Here is a 13435-nt window from a genome sequence, read left to right as displayed (position 1 = left end):
GACCCACCCCTCTGGCCCCGCTGCAGTCCAGCCTTCTCACTCCTCCCCCACAGAGACTCCAAGCCCTGCTTGGGAAGCCAAGGCTGAGTCTCACCCCGAGTGGGCACGCCAATCCAGTTCAGGTAGCGAGTCAGCTTCTTGGAGATGTAGGTCTTGCCCCTGGCAGGCAGTCCCACCATGACAATGAGCGTTGGACAGTTGGTCATGCAAACTGAAAGGCAAGGAACACAGTGTCCCACGAGACCTGGACCTCCCAGGGCGCCCCTGCCTCTCTGCCCAGGGTTCCTCTGCCTCAGGGTACAGGACTGGCCTCTGGTGTGTCTTTCCAGGCTCCTGGCAGCAGAGAGCTTCCCGAGGACCCCCAGACTCTGGGGTGGGGGTCTCTAACCAAGGCTGGCATGCACCATTCCCCAGGCCTGTCAGACGCCATGGGATCTCACCAGACCTTACCTGCCGTGCACCACCAGATACAAAGCTGGAGCTGCCACAGGCCTGGAGAAACACCACGGGGGAATTCCCCTAGCAGGCAGGACAAAGCCGATGCCCGTCTGTCATCCAGGAACCCGCACCCCCATCCCAAGAGTCATTCAGCATTCCTGCTTGCACAGTATCACTGCTTCCGCATCCCAGGGCGGGGTGGTGGCGGGGGGGGTGGATTTCTCATCTACAAAGCCCGGAAGCTGCTTCTGCAGTGAGTCCTTCCTTCAAGGCACCCGCATGCCCACCCGGTGCATGCTCTCCCTCAACCCAACCCAGTCTGCTCTCCACAGCCCATCACTCGGCAGGGAAGCAGCCTTGCAGTGTCTGAGTCATCTGGGAACCCAAGGTCTGGCAGAGTTGGCTGCTCAAACCTTGTGGGCAGGGAGGGACAGGGAGGCACCTCAAAATCCACCAGGGTGAGGGCCACAAGGGGCTGAGACCAGAGACACAGGCCAATACCCACAAGGGTAGTCTGTCTGAGAGCCACCCACTGCCACTCCACACGCCACCAGATCAGTGAGCCAGAAAGAAGCTGCTGAGGCTGGAGGCAGGGAAGAGTCTGGACCCAGCCTGCCACGCCCTGGCCACTAAGACGGACACCAAGGTGGCATAAGTGCCAGCCTCGTGCAATCCAGCTCAGTTTTCAGCATGGTCTTGCCTTAGGAAGCCTCCCTTTCATCATCCTCAGGGCCTGGGCCAGGTGAAACCACAGCAGACAGACACAGGGACAGATGTGGGGACCTGTCACTGCCCCTCCTTTGCCCACACGCTCTGCAAATGCTGGGCCCCACCCTTCAACTTGTCACCCTCGCTGGAGCCAGAGTGCAGAGGCAGTGGTCAGAGTCAGTCAGGCCTGAGTTCCTAACTCTGACACTTACTGTCAACTCTGAGCCTCTGAGTGTGCATGCGTATGTGCGTGCGTGAGTGAGTGCTTAGTCGCTCAGTCGTATCTAACTCTTTGCGACCCTATGAACCACAGCCCACCAGGCTCCTCTGTCCATGGGATTCTCCAGGTAAGGATACTGGAGTGGGTTGCCATGCCCTCCTCCAGGGGATCTTCCCGATCCAGGGATCGAACCCATGTCTCTGATGTCTCCTGCATTGGCAGGTGAGTTCTTTAACACTAGTACCACTTGGGAAGCCTAAGCCTCAGTATCGTCATCTGTAAAACAGGATGATAATCCCTCCGCGAGGTCTAGCATTCGCCCCACGTAAGCACTTCCAGGAAACTGTCTTGTGCTTGGCCTTGGCAGCCTGCCCCGCTAGGGAACAACATGCACCTCAAGACTGCCCTTGGGACTTGGGGTGAAGAGGCATCTGTTTGTCCCCAGGCAAGCCCTGAAGAGAAGTAAAGGGCCCTGCTTGCCAGTGGGAAGCACTCAGCTGCTCCTATGCAATACCTTTGGGCAAATGGGACCCAAACTGTGAGTCCCAGGAGCGAGGGGGAGGGGACCCCGCTGATGGTGAGCAAGAGTGAGGAAACTTGCAGAAAAACCTCAGCATTGGCTAAGGCGAGAGAAAAACTAGTTAGGCAAGGCCCTGCATCCTGAGGGCCAGCCCCACGCTGCTGGAGCCTGGGCTGTTTGCACAATTCCTACCCGGCTGGCTCCCAAGGAACCGGAGGGCAATACCGTCAGCTACTCACTGCGGGGTGGGGGGAACCTGCACCCACCCTGGTGCCTCTGATGACCAAGGAGCCAGGAGGCTGAGGCAAGCGTGGTGCTGGCCAGTGACTACCATCTGGTGGTGTCTGGACCCAGCCTCAAGTGTCTGGGGGCAGCCTCAAGTCCCTGGAGGGGGTTCCAGAACTGAGTCCTGACCTGTATCTGCTCCCACTGCCTTGGGCCGGGCTGGGGAAGGGAGAGTTCTTTAAAACAAAGCAAATTGGCATCATGGTCCTGTTCGGAGGGGACCGAAAGTCATCTGTCCCACCCCTTCCCATGGCTCCCTGAGGGGCTCTCCCATGACCTCAGGGCTGGGGTTCCGCATCCCCTCTTCACAGCTTCCATCTCCCCAGGGATGTCCCTGGCCTCTTCACACACGTTTGGCGACAGCATTCCTCCCCTCTGCCCCCCGGCCACCTCACAGCCATGGTGGGCAGGCAGAACAGCAAGTCAGGGCTGGGCACACCAGAGCCATAAACTACCTATCACCTCTGTTCCTCAAGATAAGATCCCAAGCAAATACTCAAAAAGAAAAAAGCAAAGTACAAGTGTGTTCACAAGAGCCCTGCTTGCAACAGCAGAACAGCAGGGACGTCCAAGCAATAGAGAAATTGCAAACCGAGGCCCCCCACGGAAGGAACACACTTGAACTGAGGGTGGGCAGACCAGGAGAGCTGGTGCCTGCTGCCGGAGCTCAGCTCCAGGCCCTCAGGACCTTGATGTTGAGCAAGAGGACAGCAGAACACACAGTTTAGAACACAGGGCATGTGCGGAAGGAAATCTGAAAACATGCGAGTCAGCTTTTCTCGCAAGTTCCTGTAAATTATCTGTAAACGTACTCAAGGCCACCAGAGCCCAATGAGCCAGGAGGCTGAGACAAGCGTGGTGCTGGCCAGTGACTACCATCTGGTGGTGTCTCCACGGGGGCAGCCTCAAGTCCCTGGAGGGGGTTCCAGAACTGAGTCCTGACCTGTATCTGCTCCCACTGCCTTGAGCCAGGCTGGGGAAGGGAGAGTTCTTTAAAACAAAGCAAACTGGCATCACGGTCCTGTTCGGAGGGGATCGAAAGTCATCTGTCCTACTGGCCTGTGCACACATCAGTCGTGTCCTTACCAGGAAGTCTTGCCAACTTTTGGCTAAGAAAAGCTATCAAATACTGCCCTTTTTGCCGTGTTCCCCGAGGCACGTCCCCATCTCCTACCCCATCTGCCCCCAGAGCTCCTCCAGGTCAATGAGCAGAATGGTAACAGCTTTTAGGCCTTCTGTGTAGCTTTGGATTTATGAAAAGGAGGCAGAATTGCTAGCAGAGAGTGGGAAGAGGCAGGGACTCTGCCAACCAGCCTCTGGTGCCCTGAGGAACTGGAGTAGACCCCAAAGACAACCCACCGCACAGCACAGCCTAGTGGTGGGTCCCCACATCCTCTTCTCTATAAAGCCCTGTGATCAAGTCAGCGTCCACCCACTCAGACCTCAGGTTCCCACCTGTCCTTGTGGTCCTCCAACCTAGTTAGAAGCCCACCAAGCAGAGGGTAAAATGCTGCATGAATGAGAACTTGAGACCTAAGACGCTGTCTCCATGCTCATTCACCGCTTGCTCCCTCCTTGCTATGAACTCTGGGACCCAAACCGCCACACCATCTGCAGGTCTCATCTTTGGCCTCTTGTGCCAGGTCAGCTCACAGTCCCACCCACTGCAACACCCTGACGCAGTGCCAGGGCACAAGCCCCTGTGTTCAGGCCAGAGCCACATTTTAGTTGCATACCCAGAGCTGAAGAAATACAGGCCTGCCCCAGGGGCCGTGAGACCTGGCAAGTTCCCTCCCATGGGGCCTTAGCTCCTTTGCTACCTGAAAGGGGGTTGGCACGGAGCTGTTCGCTGATGCTTCATTCCCTGAGGGTGAGGAATGGAGAAGCAAAAAAAGAAGGGTGGTGACAAAATTCTAAAGTAACTGCTACCACTTATCAAGCGGCTCACAGTGCGAGGCTGTTGACTGTCTCCGTCCCAGAGATAAGGAAGCTGAGACCTGCAGGGTCAGCTCTGTGCCCAAGGTCACCCAGCAGAGCCACGACACAGTCTGAGTGCTCTTGCCTCCAAAGTCCACCTTCTCACTCCTTTCCCTTTATGTAACAGCAGAGGGCACCCACCAAGTCAGGGTAGCACAGCCCTAACACAGACTGACTTGAAGCACAAGAGAAAGGGGCCCTGGCCCTCCACACCTCCAGAAAAGTCTGGAAGGAGGGTTGGCTAGGGTGAAGCCATGGTCCCTTAGGACTGAATATTGACTGGAAAGCCATGGCCCCAGAGCTAAAGGCAGGATCACAGTTTCGGCACCCCACCAGGACCGACATAAAAATCAGAGCCCAAGACCCACCAGAATGTCTGATCAAAGCCCCAGCCATGGTCACCCCTACCAGGACCAATAGTGTACTAAGAGATACACACACTCCTCCTCCAGGTGGTGTCACATCCTGGTCAAGGCCAAGGCCCCCAGGCCAGCCTGAAAGCAAAACAAGCACCAGCACTCTCTCTTCTGTCGTTCCCAAGCAGAGGTCAGGAGGCAGGGATAGCCCAAAATGTAACACCATCTCCTGACCTCCATTTCCCAATAGGTATCAGGACCTGGACTAGATGTTCTCTGAGGACCCTGCCAACTTGCAAATTCATTACAATGTTTCAGCAACTCTTAAAATAAATCTTTGTTTTTCCTGGTAATAAAAAAAGAAGTTGCAGACTCATTTAAGGACAAGCAGGCGATCAATGAAATGGAATAAACACCTAGGACCCAGGGGAACGTGAGCCCCTTAACAATTCTATGATTTTCCAGCATATCTTCTAGATGTTTCCACCCTCCAGTTTTACCACTCATCCACAACCCCACCTGGATACTTGCACACCCACAGACACAAAGATAGGCCCATATAACAAAGTGGTCTCACTGTCTCTCTCCTGAACACACCTGCACTTACCTGAAATTGCTCCAAAGACTCGTTTTCAGGCCCAGAGATGAGATTTCCTCCCACCCGGGCGGCTTTGAAAGTTCTAGGCTCAGAGAGACCAAGCGATTCTCCTAGGGCCAACACAGCGGCAGATCCCAGTCTGACCATTCGGCCCACACTCTCTGGCCAGCGGAGAGGGCAGGACCGAGGCTCCAAGTCCTCCCCGCGGCCTGAGACGGTGGGGACAGAGTGGTGTGCCAAGGGTCCCGCGCCCTTCCCTAGGTGATGGCGGCCAGACGCAGTCCCGCTGAGCCGAGACGCCACACACCTGTACCCACCTCCTGCTCTGCTACACCTGTCCGAGGCCTCACACCTGTTCCTGCTTCCCTGTCACCGGCCGCGGCAGCCTCACCTGTCTCCGGTTCGCATCTGTGCATTTGAGATCAATACCCATCCCCGTGCACTGCCTTCCCCACTAGCCCGCGGACCCCGCCTCACCACCGCGCTGGCAGGCGTGCAGAGCGGGCCGTCCATTGCTGTACGGCATCCAGATCTTCTTCAGGGGGTTCTGGGTCAGTTCCCGTGGGGACGCCATCCTGGGGCTTGGATGAGTCCGACTGCGCTGCTGCCAACCCAGCAGCCTGGCCACCTCGGGCCACTCGAGGCCCCGCCCCTCAGCCCCGCCCCTCTCAGAGCTGCGTTGACGCCGGTCCCATTCCCCACAGGCCCCGCCCCAGGTCGAGTAGGCTCCACCCCAATCGAGGAGGGCCTGGCGTCCGACCACGCATGCCCAGCTCGCCCGAGAGCCCGTTTGGGACCAAGCGGGCCCGCCCTTAATGCCAGGATGGAGGACGCGCATGCCCAGCTCACCACAGGTTCCGGGCTCAGATGGTACAGGCCCCGCCCTGGATGCCGGATCCCCGCACACCCGACGCTGATCTGCAAATGCCTCACCCCCCGCCTCGCCCTGGACGCCCCAGCGTGCCCCTAGGACACGCGGTTCCCGTTCTCCGTGACCTCAGGACCCTCAGAAGAAGGGGTTTGCATGGGTTGGGGCAAGTCTACGTGACCCCCAGAATTTGATCAGGAACAACCTGGAGGCCCCTGAGTGACTGGTCACCGGCCCACTGGCACGGTTGTCAACTCTCCCGCTGGCCTTGCACTCCGACCCTCCGGGTCCTGGGACTCTCCACTGCACACAGGAACAACCTGCTCAACCACGTTGAAAAAAGCCCCTTTATCTCGTGGACAGGGACACAGAACAAAACTGACCGTGTTTCTCTCTTTGCCTTAGCTGCTGGGGAGCTCGGGTTAAACCCCACCCCACCTGGAGCAGGTGAGTAGGACCAAGCTCCCAGGGGACTCATCCAAGGACAGTATCTTCCTTTTCCTTCTAGGACTTCATTTTTACCAACTAAATTTTACATCATTAAGTTTACACATTTGTTCTTTAATGAGCCTCTGCCTCTTCATCAGGAAAATAGAATATGTACTGTCATCAAGGACAAGAGTTTGGTATGGATTAAATGTGTCAGTGTCTGAGAAATCCGTTCTAAAGCCCAGTAATGCTATCATTTATTATGTTATTTATCCCCCTCCTGTCTCTAAATATGCAGTGGAAGCAAGAGGCAGGGGAGAGACCCAGAGGTTCAGGAGCACCTGGCTTCTTTTCTCCAGCCCTAACTCCTCTGTCTCCTCAGCCCAGCCTCTTAAGCTTTGTACACTTTCTGCCAAGGCCTGAGCTGACAGGGCTCCAGTCTGAGTCACACTGCCCTCTAGCGATGTCCTCCACCACACCCCCTGGCAGGACCACTGCATCCCCAAGGCCTCTCTGCTGACTGTGTGCCCGGCCGGGACCCGGGGGCCCGGACATGGAGCACAGACTCCACCCAGTGCACCACAGGGGCAGCGCGGCTTCCTCTGCCCAACTTGCCACACTCCTGCCTTGAGTCAGTCCCCCGAGTCCCAGCCCAGCCCTTCAGAGCCTGGCAAGGACCTTTGAGATGACTGATGCAGATCAGTCTTGTTTCACAGGGAGGGAAGGTTAAGGAAGTCCATGTGCTAGAAGCCCACACAGACCCTCCATGGAAGCAGCTCAAGCTGCCTCCCCAGGGAATTCCCTGCCTCAGACCGACTCAACCACTTCCTCTCTTTTTCAGCCTCCCTCTTCAGTGTCCACCGTCCACCTCCCTCCCCGCCTCATGCCCAGCAGCGGGCACACCCACGGGCAGGTCCTGATGACTGGCATGCCCCTGGTGACCTCCCACCCACTTCCTACTTCTTCAAAGCCACTCATGCTGTTCCTGACGCAGTCAGCCCTCCTGTTTGTCTCCTGGCCACTACCAAGGCCATCCTGGGGCCACACTAGCCTCAGAGACCTTGTCACCACACACCCACACTCTATCCAACTCATTGCAGAGTCTACCTCCTCTAACATCCACAGACATCCCGCACCTTCTCAGACCTGCCATTCTCCTCCCTGGCCCTCTTGGAATGTTAGTCAAAGGTTGGGGATCGGGGACAGCCAGGGCCGAGCAGGAGACCAGGAGCAGGTCTGGGAAGCCAACTCCATTATCCAGAAGTCTGAGTCTGGCTTCTCAGGGAAGCAGTGATTCTGTACCTCCCACTCTTCCCCAAACAGTCCCACTCTGGGTTGACTCAGACACTACCTCCCAAGTCCCCATATCCAGGGCGAGGTCACTTGTCAACAGCAGGAGGAGCCTGGAGCCCCTCCCCATGGCCAGGGTCAACATCTGCTCTGAGGATATTCCCCATCTCCCCTGCTGTGGCTCCACTTCTCACATAGGAAACTGAGGAAGGGGAGAAGGGCCCAGAGTCACAGAGTTGCCTGCCCACTATGCAGGATGGATTCAGCTCAACTGGCAGCCCTTGCAAACCTCACCTCCCACACGCGGTATACTATACCCACACGTCCCACCTCCATACCTGCGCTCTTGCACGTCCCCTGCACGGAAATGCTCTCCTAGCTTTCTGCTCCCTCAGCATCAGCAGATGTCCAATAGAATAACTGACCCCTGTGGCTTGCCCTCCTTGGGGCCATCCCAGAGTGAGCCAGCTCTCCTGGCCCAGGGGTGGGAGGTGTGCTGGGATGTCGCATGTGAACACATCCATCCTGCTCAGCGCCCACCCCCCCACCCCGCCCGTGACCCTGCCTGGCCTGTGCCGGAGGGCTCCTGTGGTGCCCTGACCACTGGACCTCCTCCCGGTGTCCCAGGTTCCAACCTGCGGGATGTCCTCAATCTTCAGTCCTCAAACTCTTCCCAGTCCCCATATCCGCTGGCCAGTCCTGGCCCAACCACCATACCAACCTTTGCAGCAGAAAGGCCCAGGGACCTCAGTGCATCCCACACAGACCCACACGCCAGTCCACAAACGCATGGTGTGCACACAGCCACGCGTGCACATGCACTACCAAGCCCTGCGCCCAGGCCGGCGGCAGTGAAGCCTGCTGCTCTCTGCTGCCTCCCTCGCCCTTTATTCCCTCCTCCTCTCCTCTCTGCGGCCACTGGGAGGTTGGGGAGTTCCCAGGAGTCCCAATGGCTCTGGCCATTTCTAGGCAAGGATCATCCCGTGTCTCCCTGGGAGCCAAACTCACACAAGGTGTGAGGTTCCAACCAAGCAGCCCTGGTCTGCACTTGCTGATTCCCGCCTGGCACAGGGCACACAGTAGGTGCTCAGAGTGCCTCAGGGCCAGCCAGGGCACACAGTCCGAGGTGCTCAGAGAGGTTCGTGGTTGGGGCAGAGCACACAGTAGGTGCTTAGAGCAGCTCAGGACCCACACAAGGCACACAGTAGTTGCCCTAGAAATGCTGGTTTAAGGGCTAAAGTCACACCGTATGAAAAGCTTCCCAAATGAGCCTCTGAGCCTTCCTAAGCTGGTGTGACCCCTGAGGGGGGACCTGGACAAGTATGACCCCTTGGAGGCCAGCAAAGGGCAGAGCGGGAGGCCCTGGGGCAGCTCCAGCGGGTTGTCCCTCCCCCTGGGCTGGAGGAAGCAGCTATTTATAGTTCCCCCCTTGGCCCAGCTCCCTCTCCCCGATGAGGCGCCAGTGCCCCCCCTCCCTGCCACTGACAGACCGATGCCCCCTCAGAGCACCCCTAATCCCGGAGAGACCCCCAAAGCTCTCACACCCCCGTCTAACACCACCTCCACTTCGCCCAGGTCTTTTCCCAGTCCGCCCACCCTCTCCACCCTGCCCGGCGCCTACCCCTTCTGCTGCTCCCTGACCCGGGTTCCGTCGGGGAGCTGCCTCCTTCCATACCTCTGTTCATCCTGCTCCCGAACTGGCCCGGGCCGCCGCCCCCTGCGGCCGGGATTGGGGCGGCCCCGCCCTCCAGGCTCCGGAGAGCACCGCCCCCCCCGTGGCTCCGCCTCTCCGCCCCGCCTTGGGCCCGCCCCCCAGGGCTGCTGACAACTGTGAGATCTCGGTCAGTGCCCCCCCACCCCTGTCTCCAGCACCCCCGGCGGCCACACTTCCGACAGTGCTAACTTTCTCTCCAGCTAGGACCCAGTGTCTGCCCTCACCTCCAGCCGGAGTCGTCTACACTACCCACAGTTCCTGCCCCATCTGCTGGCAAGCCTGGCCACACGCTCCAGAAGGCTGGGTCTCATCTCCAAACCCGCCGTGGAGATGAGGTTGGGAGATTAGGCCAAACCTGCAGCCTTCCACACCAAGGACAGGTCAGTGAATCCGGGCGGGGGAAGGGGGTTAGAGGAGCCGCTCATTGCCTGGAGGCACATGACTGTGTGATTCTTGTCTAGCCCATTCTCCAGTCACTATGTTTATTGAGCGCTTTTTTTGCCAGCGGGAACCTTCATGTACATTATTACATCACTCCGTGCTCAAAAGAAGCGTGGTGGCATCACTCGGCTTTACGGAGGAGAAAACCGAGGCTTGGAAAACTGAGGCTCAGGACTGTTCGGTGAAGGAGGGGCCAGAGGCCCCATCAGCCTGAGCTCCCTTCTCCCCTGAGCCACGTGTGTGCAAGGGTAGAGCCTGGGTACACAGGGGTGTGGGTGAGACAGTGCCTGGGTGTGTGCTGAGCATGCTTCCTGCAGATTTGGGGGACAGGCTCCCGTTCCTCCCAGCCCTCTCACAGGCCCACGCCTTGTTCACATGCACAAAGAGCCGTCAGATACACAGAGATGTGGCCACCCATGCGTGTACACCCCCCCCCCCCACACACACACACAAGGTAAGGCTGCCACAGCCACAGACCTCCCACGTACGAGCGTCTGTCTGTGCCTGGAGATGTCCCAATCAGTCTGGGGTGGGTGCTGCCTGGGAACCTCCACCAGCACCTGTCTGTGTGGTGACCCGTGGGGGCAGGGCAGACCTCTGGGTCTGGCCTTAGATGGGCAGTTCTCTCCAATGCAGCCGTGGTGTCCTGTGTTGAGGTTCCTGTAAGTGGCATTACAGAGACCCTGTATGATGGTGTCCAGAGGCTCTTGACTGTGGGACCCAGACATGACCAGACTCCATGTGGTAGTGACCATCCACGGTTAGTGTCCAAGCTCTCCAGACATATACCGTAAGTCTGGGGGGCTCCTAGGAGTGGCTAGAGTCCACTGGCAACCTGGCGTGGCAACGTGCATGCTGTCCACACACACTGTAACTCTGTGAGGCACTTTGATATGACAGTGACTCCATGTGGTAGAGTCCAGATGCGCCGTGTCCAGATGTAGTACGGTCCAGCTCCGCCGCTGCCCCATCTAGGGTGGCTCCATTCTTGTGACCGCCTCCCTCAGGCTCAGCGGCGGCCGACCTGGGCGAGGATGTGGGCATTGGCAGCAGCCTGCTCCCTCGCAGCCCTGGCCCGGGCCTGCTCCAGTAAGATCTGCAGGAGGCCAAGGGGGACGTCCAGCGAGAGGGCGATGCGGGGGCCAGGGTGGGGGTCAGGGCTGGGGTGGCCCCACGCAGCGGAGGGTGCCGTGGTGCTGGCTGAGGGGCTCTCCGAGGTCACAGGGCAGGCAGTGGCCTGGGGAAGGTTCTGAGGGAGGAGCTGGGAGCCTGGGGTGGGGGTTGCTGGGACAAGCAGGGTCCTGCCCAATGTCAGGACCATCAGCGTGAGCAGAGCCCACCTAGTCATCATGTAGTCAGGCTGCAAGGAGAAAACAGGTTCAAGGCAGGGACTCTGGTTAGCTGTGGCCCACGGACAGAGACAGATGGGGAAAGCAGAGAGACAGAGATGGACAAAGAGAGGGAGGGAACCCAGAGACAGAAAGGCACAGGTATATCTGCATATGGATGTATTTGAGAGAGAGAGATGGTGGGGGATGGGGAGGAAGAGCAAGAACAAGAAAGGTCAGGGAGAGGGAGAAAGAGATGGAGATGTATCCGAGGGGATGGAGCAGAGTAGAGGGAGAACGGAAGAAAAGGGACAGTGTGATGGAAATAAGGATGCAAACAGAGAGAAACACGGAGGGACTGAAGGGCAGCCTGAGGTTTGAGCAAGAAAGCATGTCACAGATCCAGGGCACAGAAAGGCAGGAATGGGGGTCCTTGAGACAAGGAAGCAGCCAGAGGTCCCAGGGCATCTCAGGCCCAGAGACCTCCACTGACCCAAACCCCAGATCCACTCTACCCCAACGGTCCTGTCCATCCCCTGACCCCAGTCTCACCAGTAGCAGCCTCCTCTGGGGTGAGCTGTGCCAGGCAGTGCTCCTCTGTACTGGTCTGCTCTTCCACCCCCTTCAGGGCCCATTTATCTCCCTCAGCCCCTGGGCTGAGAGCTGGGGCCCGTCTTCTAGCTTGAGGCCGCCCCCCACCCATGATTCATCCTCTCCTGGGGGGCAGTGAAGGCATACCCTCAGCCCCTACCCTGGCTTCTTTCTGGGGACAAGTTGGGGACTGAAGGTCACAGGACATGACAGGCTGAACAGAGGGACTCTGTACCCACTCAGGATAGCATGGCCCTCCCAGGGAAAACCTGCCCCCCTGACACCCACACCCCCCGCAAACAGTCACAACAGGGGCCTTTTAAATCAGCAGCTTTAATGACCCCCCAGAATCAGCACCATGTCATCACTAGCGTGGGGCAAGGGGCGGGGTTGGATTCAGTCACTTCCGCTCACTGCCCAAAGCCTCCCCAACACTGAGTCATCAGCCGGGGAGGCAGCAGCCACAATGGGGGTCTGTCCACTGGGGGGAAGGCGAGACCCGTGGAACAAGTCACTGAAATAACGGACACGCTCACGCACGCTCACGTGCAGACAGGCCTCTAGCACCAAGGGGGAGGGACGGCAGGGTCCAGCTGAGACACTGACGCCTCCAGGGGATGCAGAACTGGACCTCAGCTCCGGGCAGCACCTGGGCGGGGCAGGCAGAGTTCAGCCGTCTAACCGTACCCAACGCAAGGGCCGCAGAGGATGGGGGAGCCGGGGGCACAGTGGGTGTGGGGGCTCTGCCCACAGAAAGGGGTCCTTACTCAGGTCTTTAAGGGAGGGGGCACCGAGGAGTACCATACTGGGGACTCCACCCAAAGTTGGGGTTCTCTATCAGCTCTTTAGTCTGAGGTGGGGTCTGTCCCAGGTCCCCCAGTCTGGGGGGTGGGGGGCGGCTTCTGACCCCGGATCCTGACCCTGGACATAATCTGGGCAGGCTCCTACTGGAATGCGGGGTACGCTCGTACCTGTCCCCTGACTGTGGGCTGCCTGGGGCAGGCAGCGGTGCTCACAGGCCTCCCGGGTCCCAAAACGGTTGGCGTTCCCTCCGCAGCCGCCATAGACAAAGGGGTGACAGGCCTTCGTGCCCCCTGCCCCCGCCCGATGATACCAGCGGAGGGTGTAGGCACTGCAGGAACCCTCATCCAGTGGAAGCGAGCAGGGGTCTGGGGGTAACGGGGGCGGGGGCGGAGAGGTCAGCCGGGATGGGCTCAGCCTGCTCCTCCCCACGCCCCTCTGGGCCCAGCCCCCTTCTTCACCATTGTCATCCCAAGGAGCCGCGGGGTCCTGGTATTCCTCCACGGAATACTCAGAGTATTCATACTCGTCGTCCTCGGGGGGCACCTGGCCTGCACTCACAGTAAGGGGGTGCTGTGAGCAGGGCCACTGCGGGGCCCGGTTTGTGCAGCCCAACCCTGGCCTCCCAAGCATGCTCCCTGCATGTGCCCCCCGCACACGCAGGAGCAGCCGTGTGTGTGTGTGTGTGTGTGTGTGTCTGTGTGTCTGTGCTCCCGCCCCACACGCCCCCCAGGCTGCAGCCATCCTCACCGTCCTCCTCGGCGTGGGACACGCGGAGCACGGGCACCGGGTGGAGCTGCGGGCCAGCGGTGTCTGCTGCGTAACTAGGGAGGGGTCCTGAAGCCGGGAGCAGGGGCAGGGGGCCCAGGGG

General features: G+C 59.0%; 3 protein-coding genes across 7 annotated transcripts in view; all 3 read right to left on the bottom strand.

Annotated features, from left to right (window-relative positions):
- The window catches only part of PFKFB4 (6-phosphofructo-2-kinase/fructose-2,6-biphosphatase 4), a 39815-nt gene extending 30391 nt beyond the window's left edge, over positions 1 to 9424 (bottom strand). For 2 of the 5 annotated variants that reach the window (XM_043887040.1, XM_043887044.1), the window contains exons 1-2: positions 9311 to 9396; positions 95 to 211 (exon numbers count right to left, since the gene is read on the bottom strand). In XM_043887040.1, coding sequence (XP_043742975.1) covers positions 95 to 211; positions 9311 to 9374 — 181 coding nt within the window. In that variant the 5' untranslated portion in view covers positions 9375 to 9396. Of the gene's footprint in view, positions 1 to 94; positions 212 to 5579; positions 5745 to 9310 lie in introns of those variants that run through there. The other 3 variants (XM_043887041.1, XM_043887039.1, XM_043887043.1) reach the window with 3 other exon arrangements.
- A 1429-nt stretch (positions 9425 to 10853) lies between these two features.
- Positions 10854 to 11757, bottom strand: UCN2 (urocortin 2). Its single transcript, XM_043887047.1, has 2 exons — positions 11725 to 11757; positions 10854 to 11204 (listed from the first exon to the last, which is right to left on the bottom strand). The coding sequence occupies exon 2, from the start codon at positions 11193 to 11195 to the stop codon at positions 10854 to 10856; it is 342 nt and encodes a 113-aa protein (XP_043742982.1). The 5' UTR covers positions 11196 to 11204; positions 11725 to 11757.
- A 319-nt stretch (positions 11758 to 12076) lies between these two features.
- COL7A1 (collagen type VII alpha 1 chain) overlaps positions 12077 to 13435 on the bottom strand; it is a 30466-nt gene continuing 29107 nt past the window's right edge. Inside the window, exons 115-118 of the mRNA XM_043887038.1 lie at positions 13315 to 13401; positions 13026 to 13115; positions 12735 to 12932; positions 12077 to 12412 (exon numbers count right to left, since the gene is read on the bottom strand). Coding sequence (XP_043742973.1) covers positions 12396 to 12412; positions 12735 to 12932; positions 13026 to 13115; positions 13315 to 13401 — 392 coding nt within the window. The 3' untranslated portion in view covers positions 12077 to 12395. The remainder of the gene's footprint in view (positions 12413 to 12734; positions 12933 to 13025; positions 13116 to 13314; positions 13402 to 13435) is intronic.

This window comes from Cervus elaphus, chromosome 24 (assembly GCF_910594005.1).
Source record: "Cervus elaphus chromosome 24, mCerEla1.1, whole genome shotgun sequence".
In the NCBI taxonomy this organism is placed as follows: domain Eukaryota; kingdom Metazoa; phylum Chordata; class Mammalia; order Artiodactyla; family Cervidae; genus Cervus; species Cervus elaphus.
This window is presented reverse-complemented; position numbering and strand designations above follow the sequence as displayed.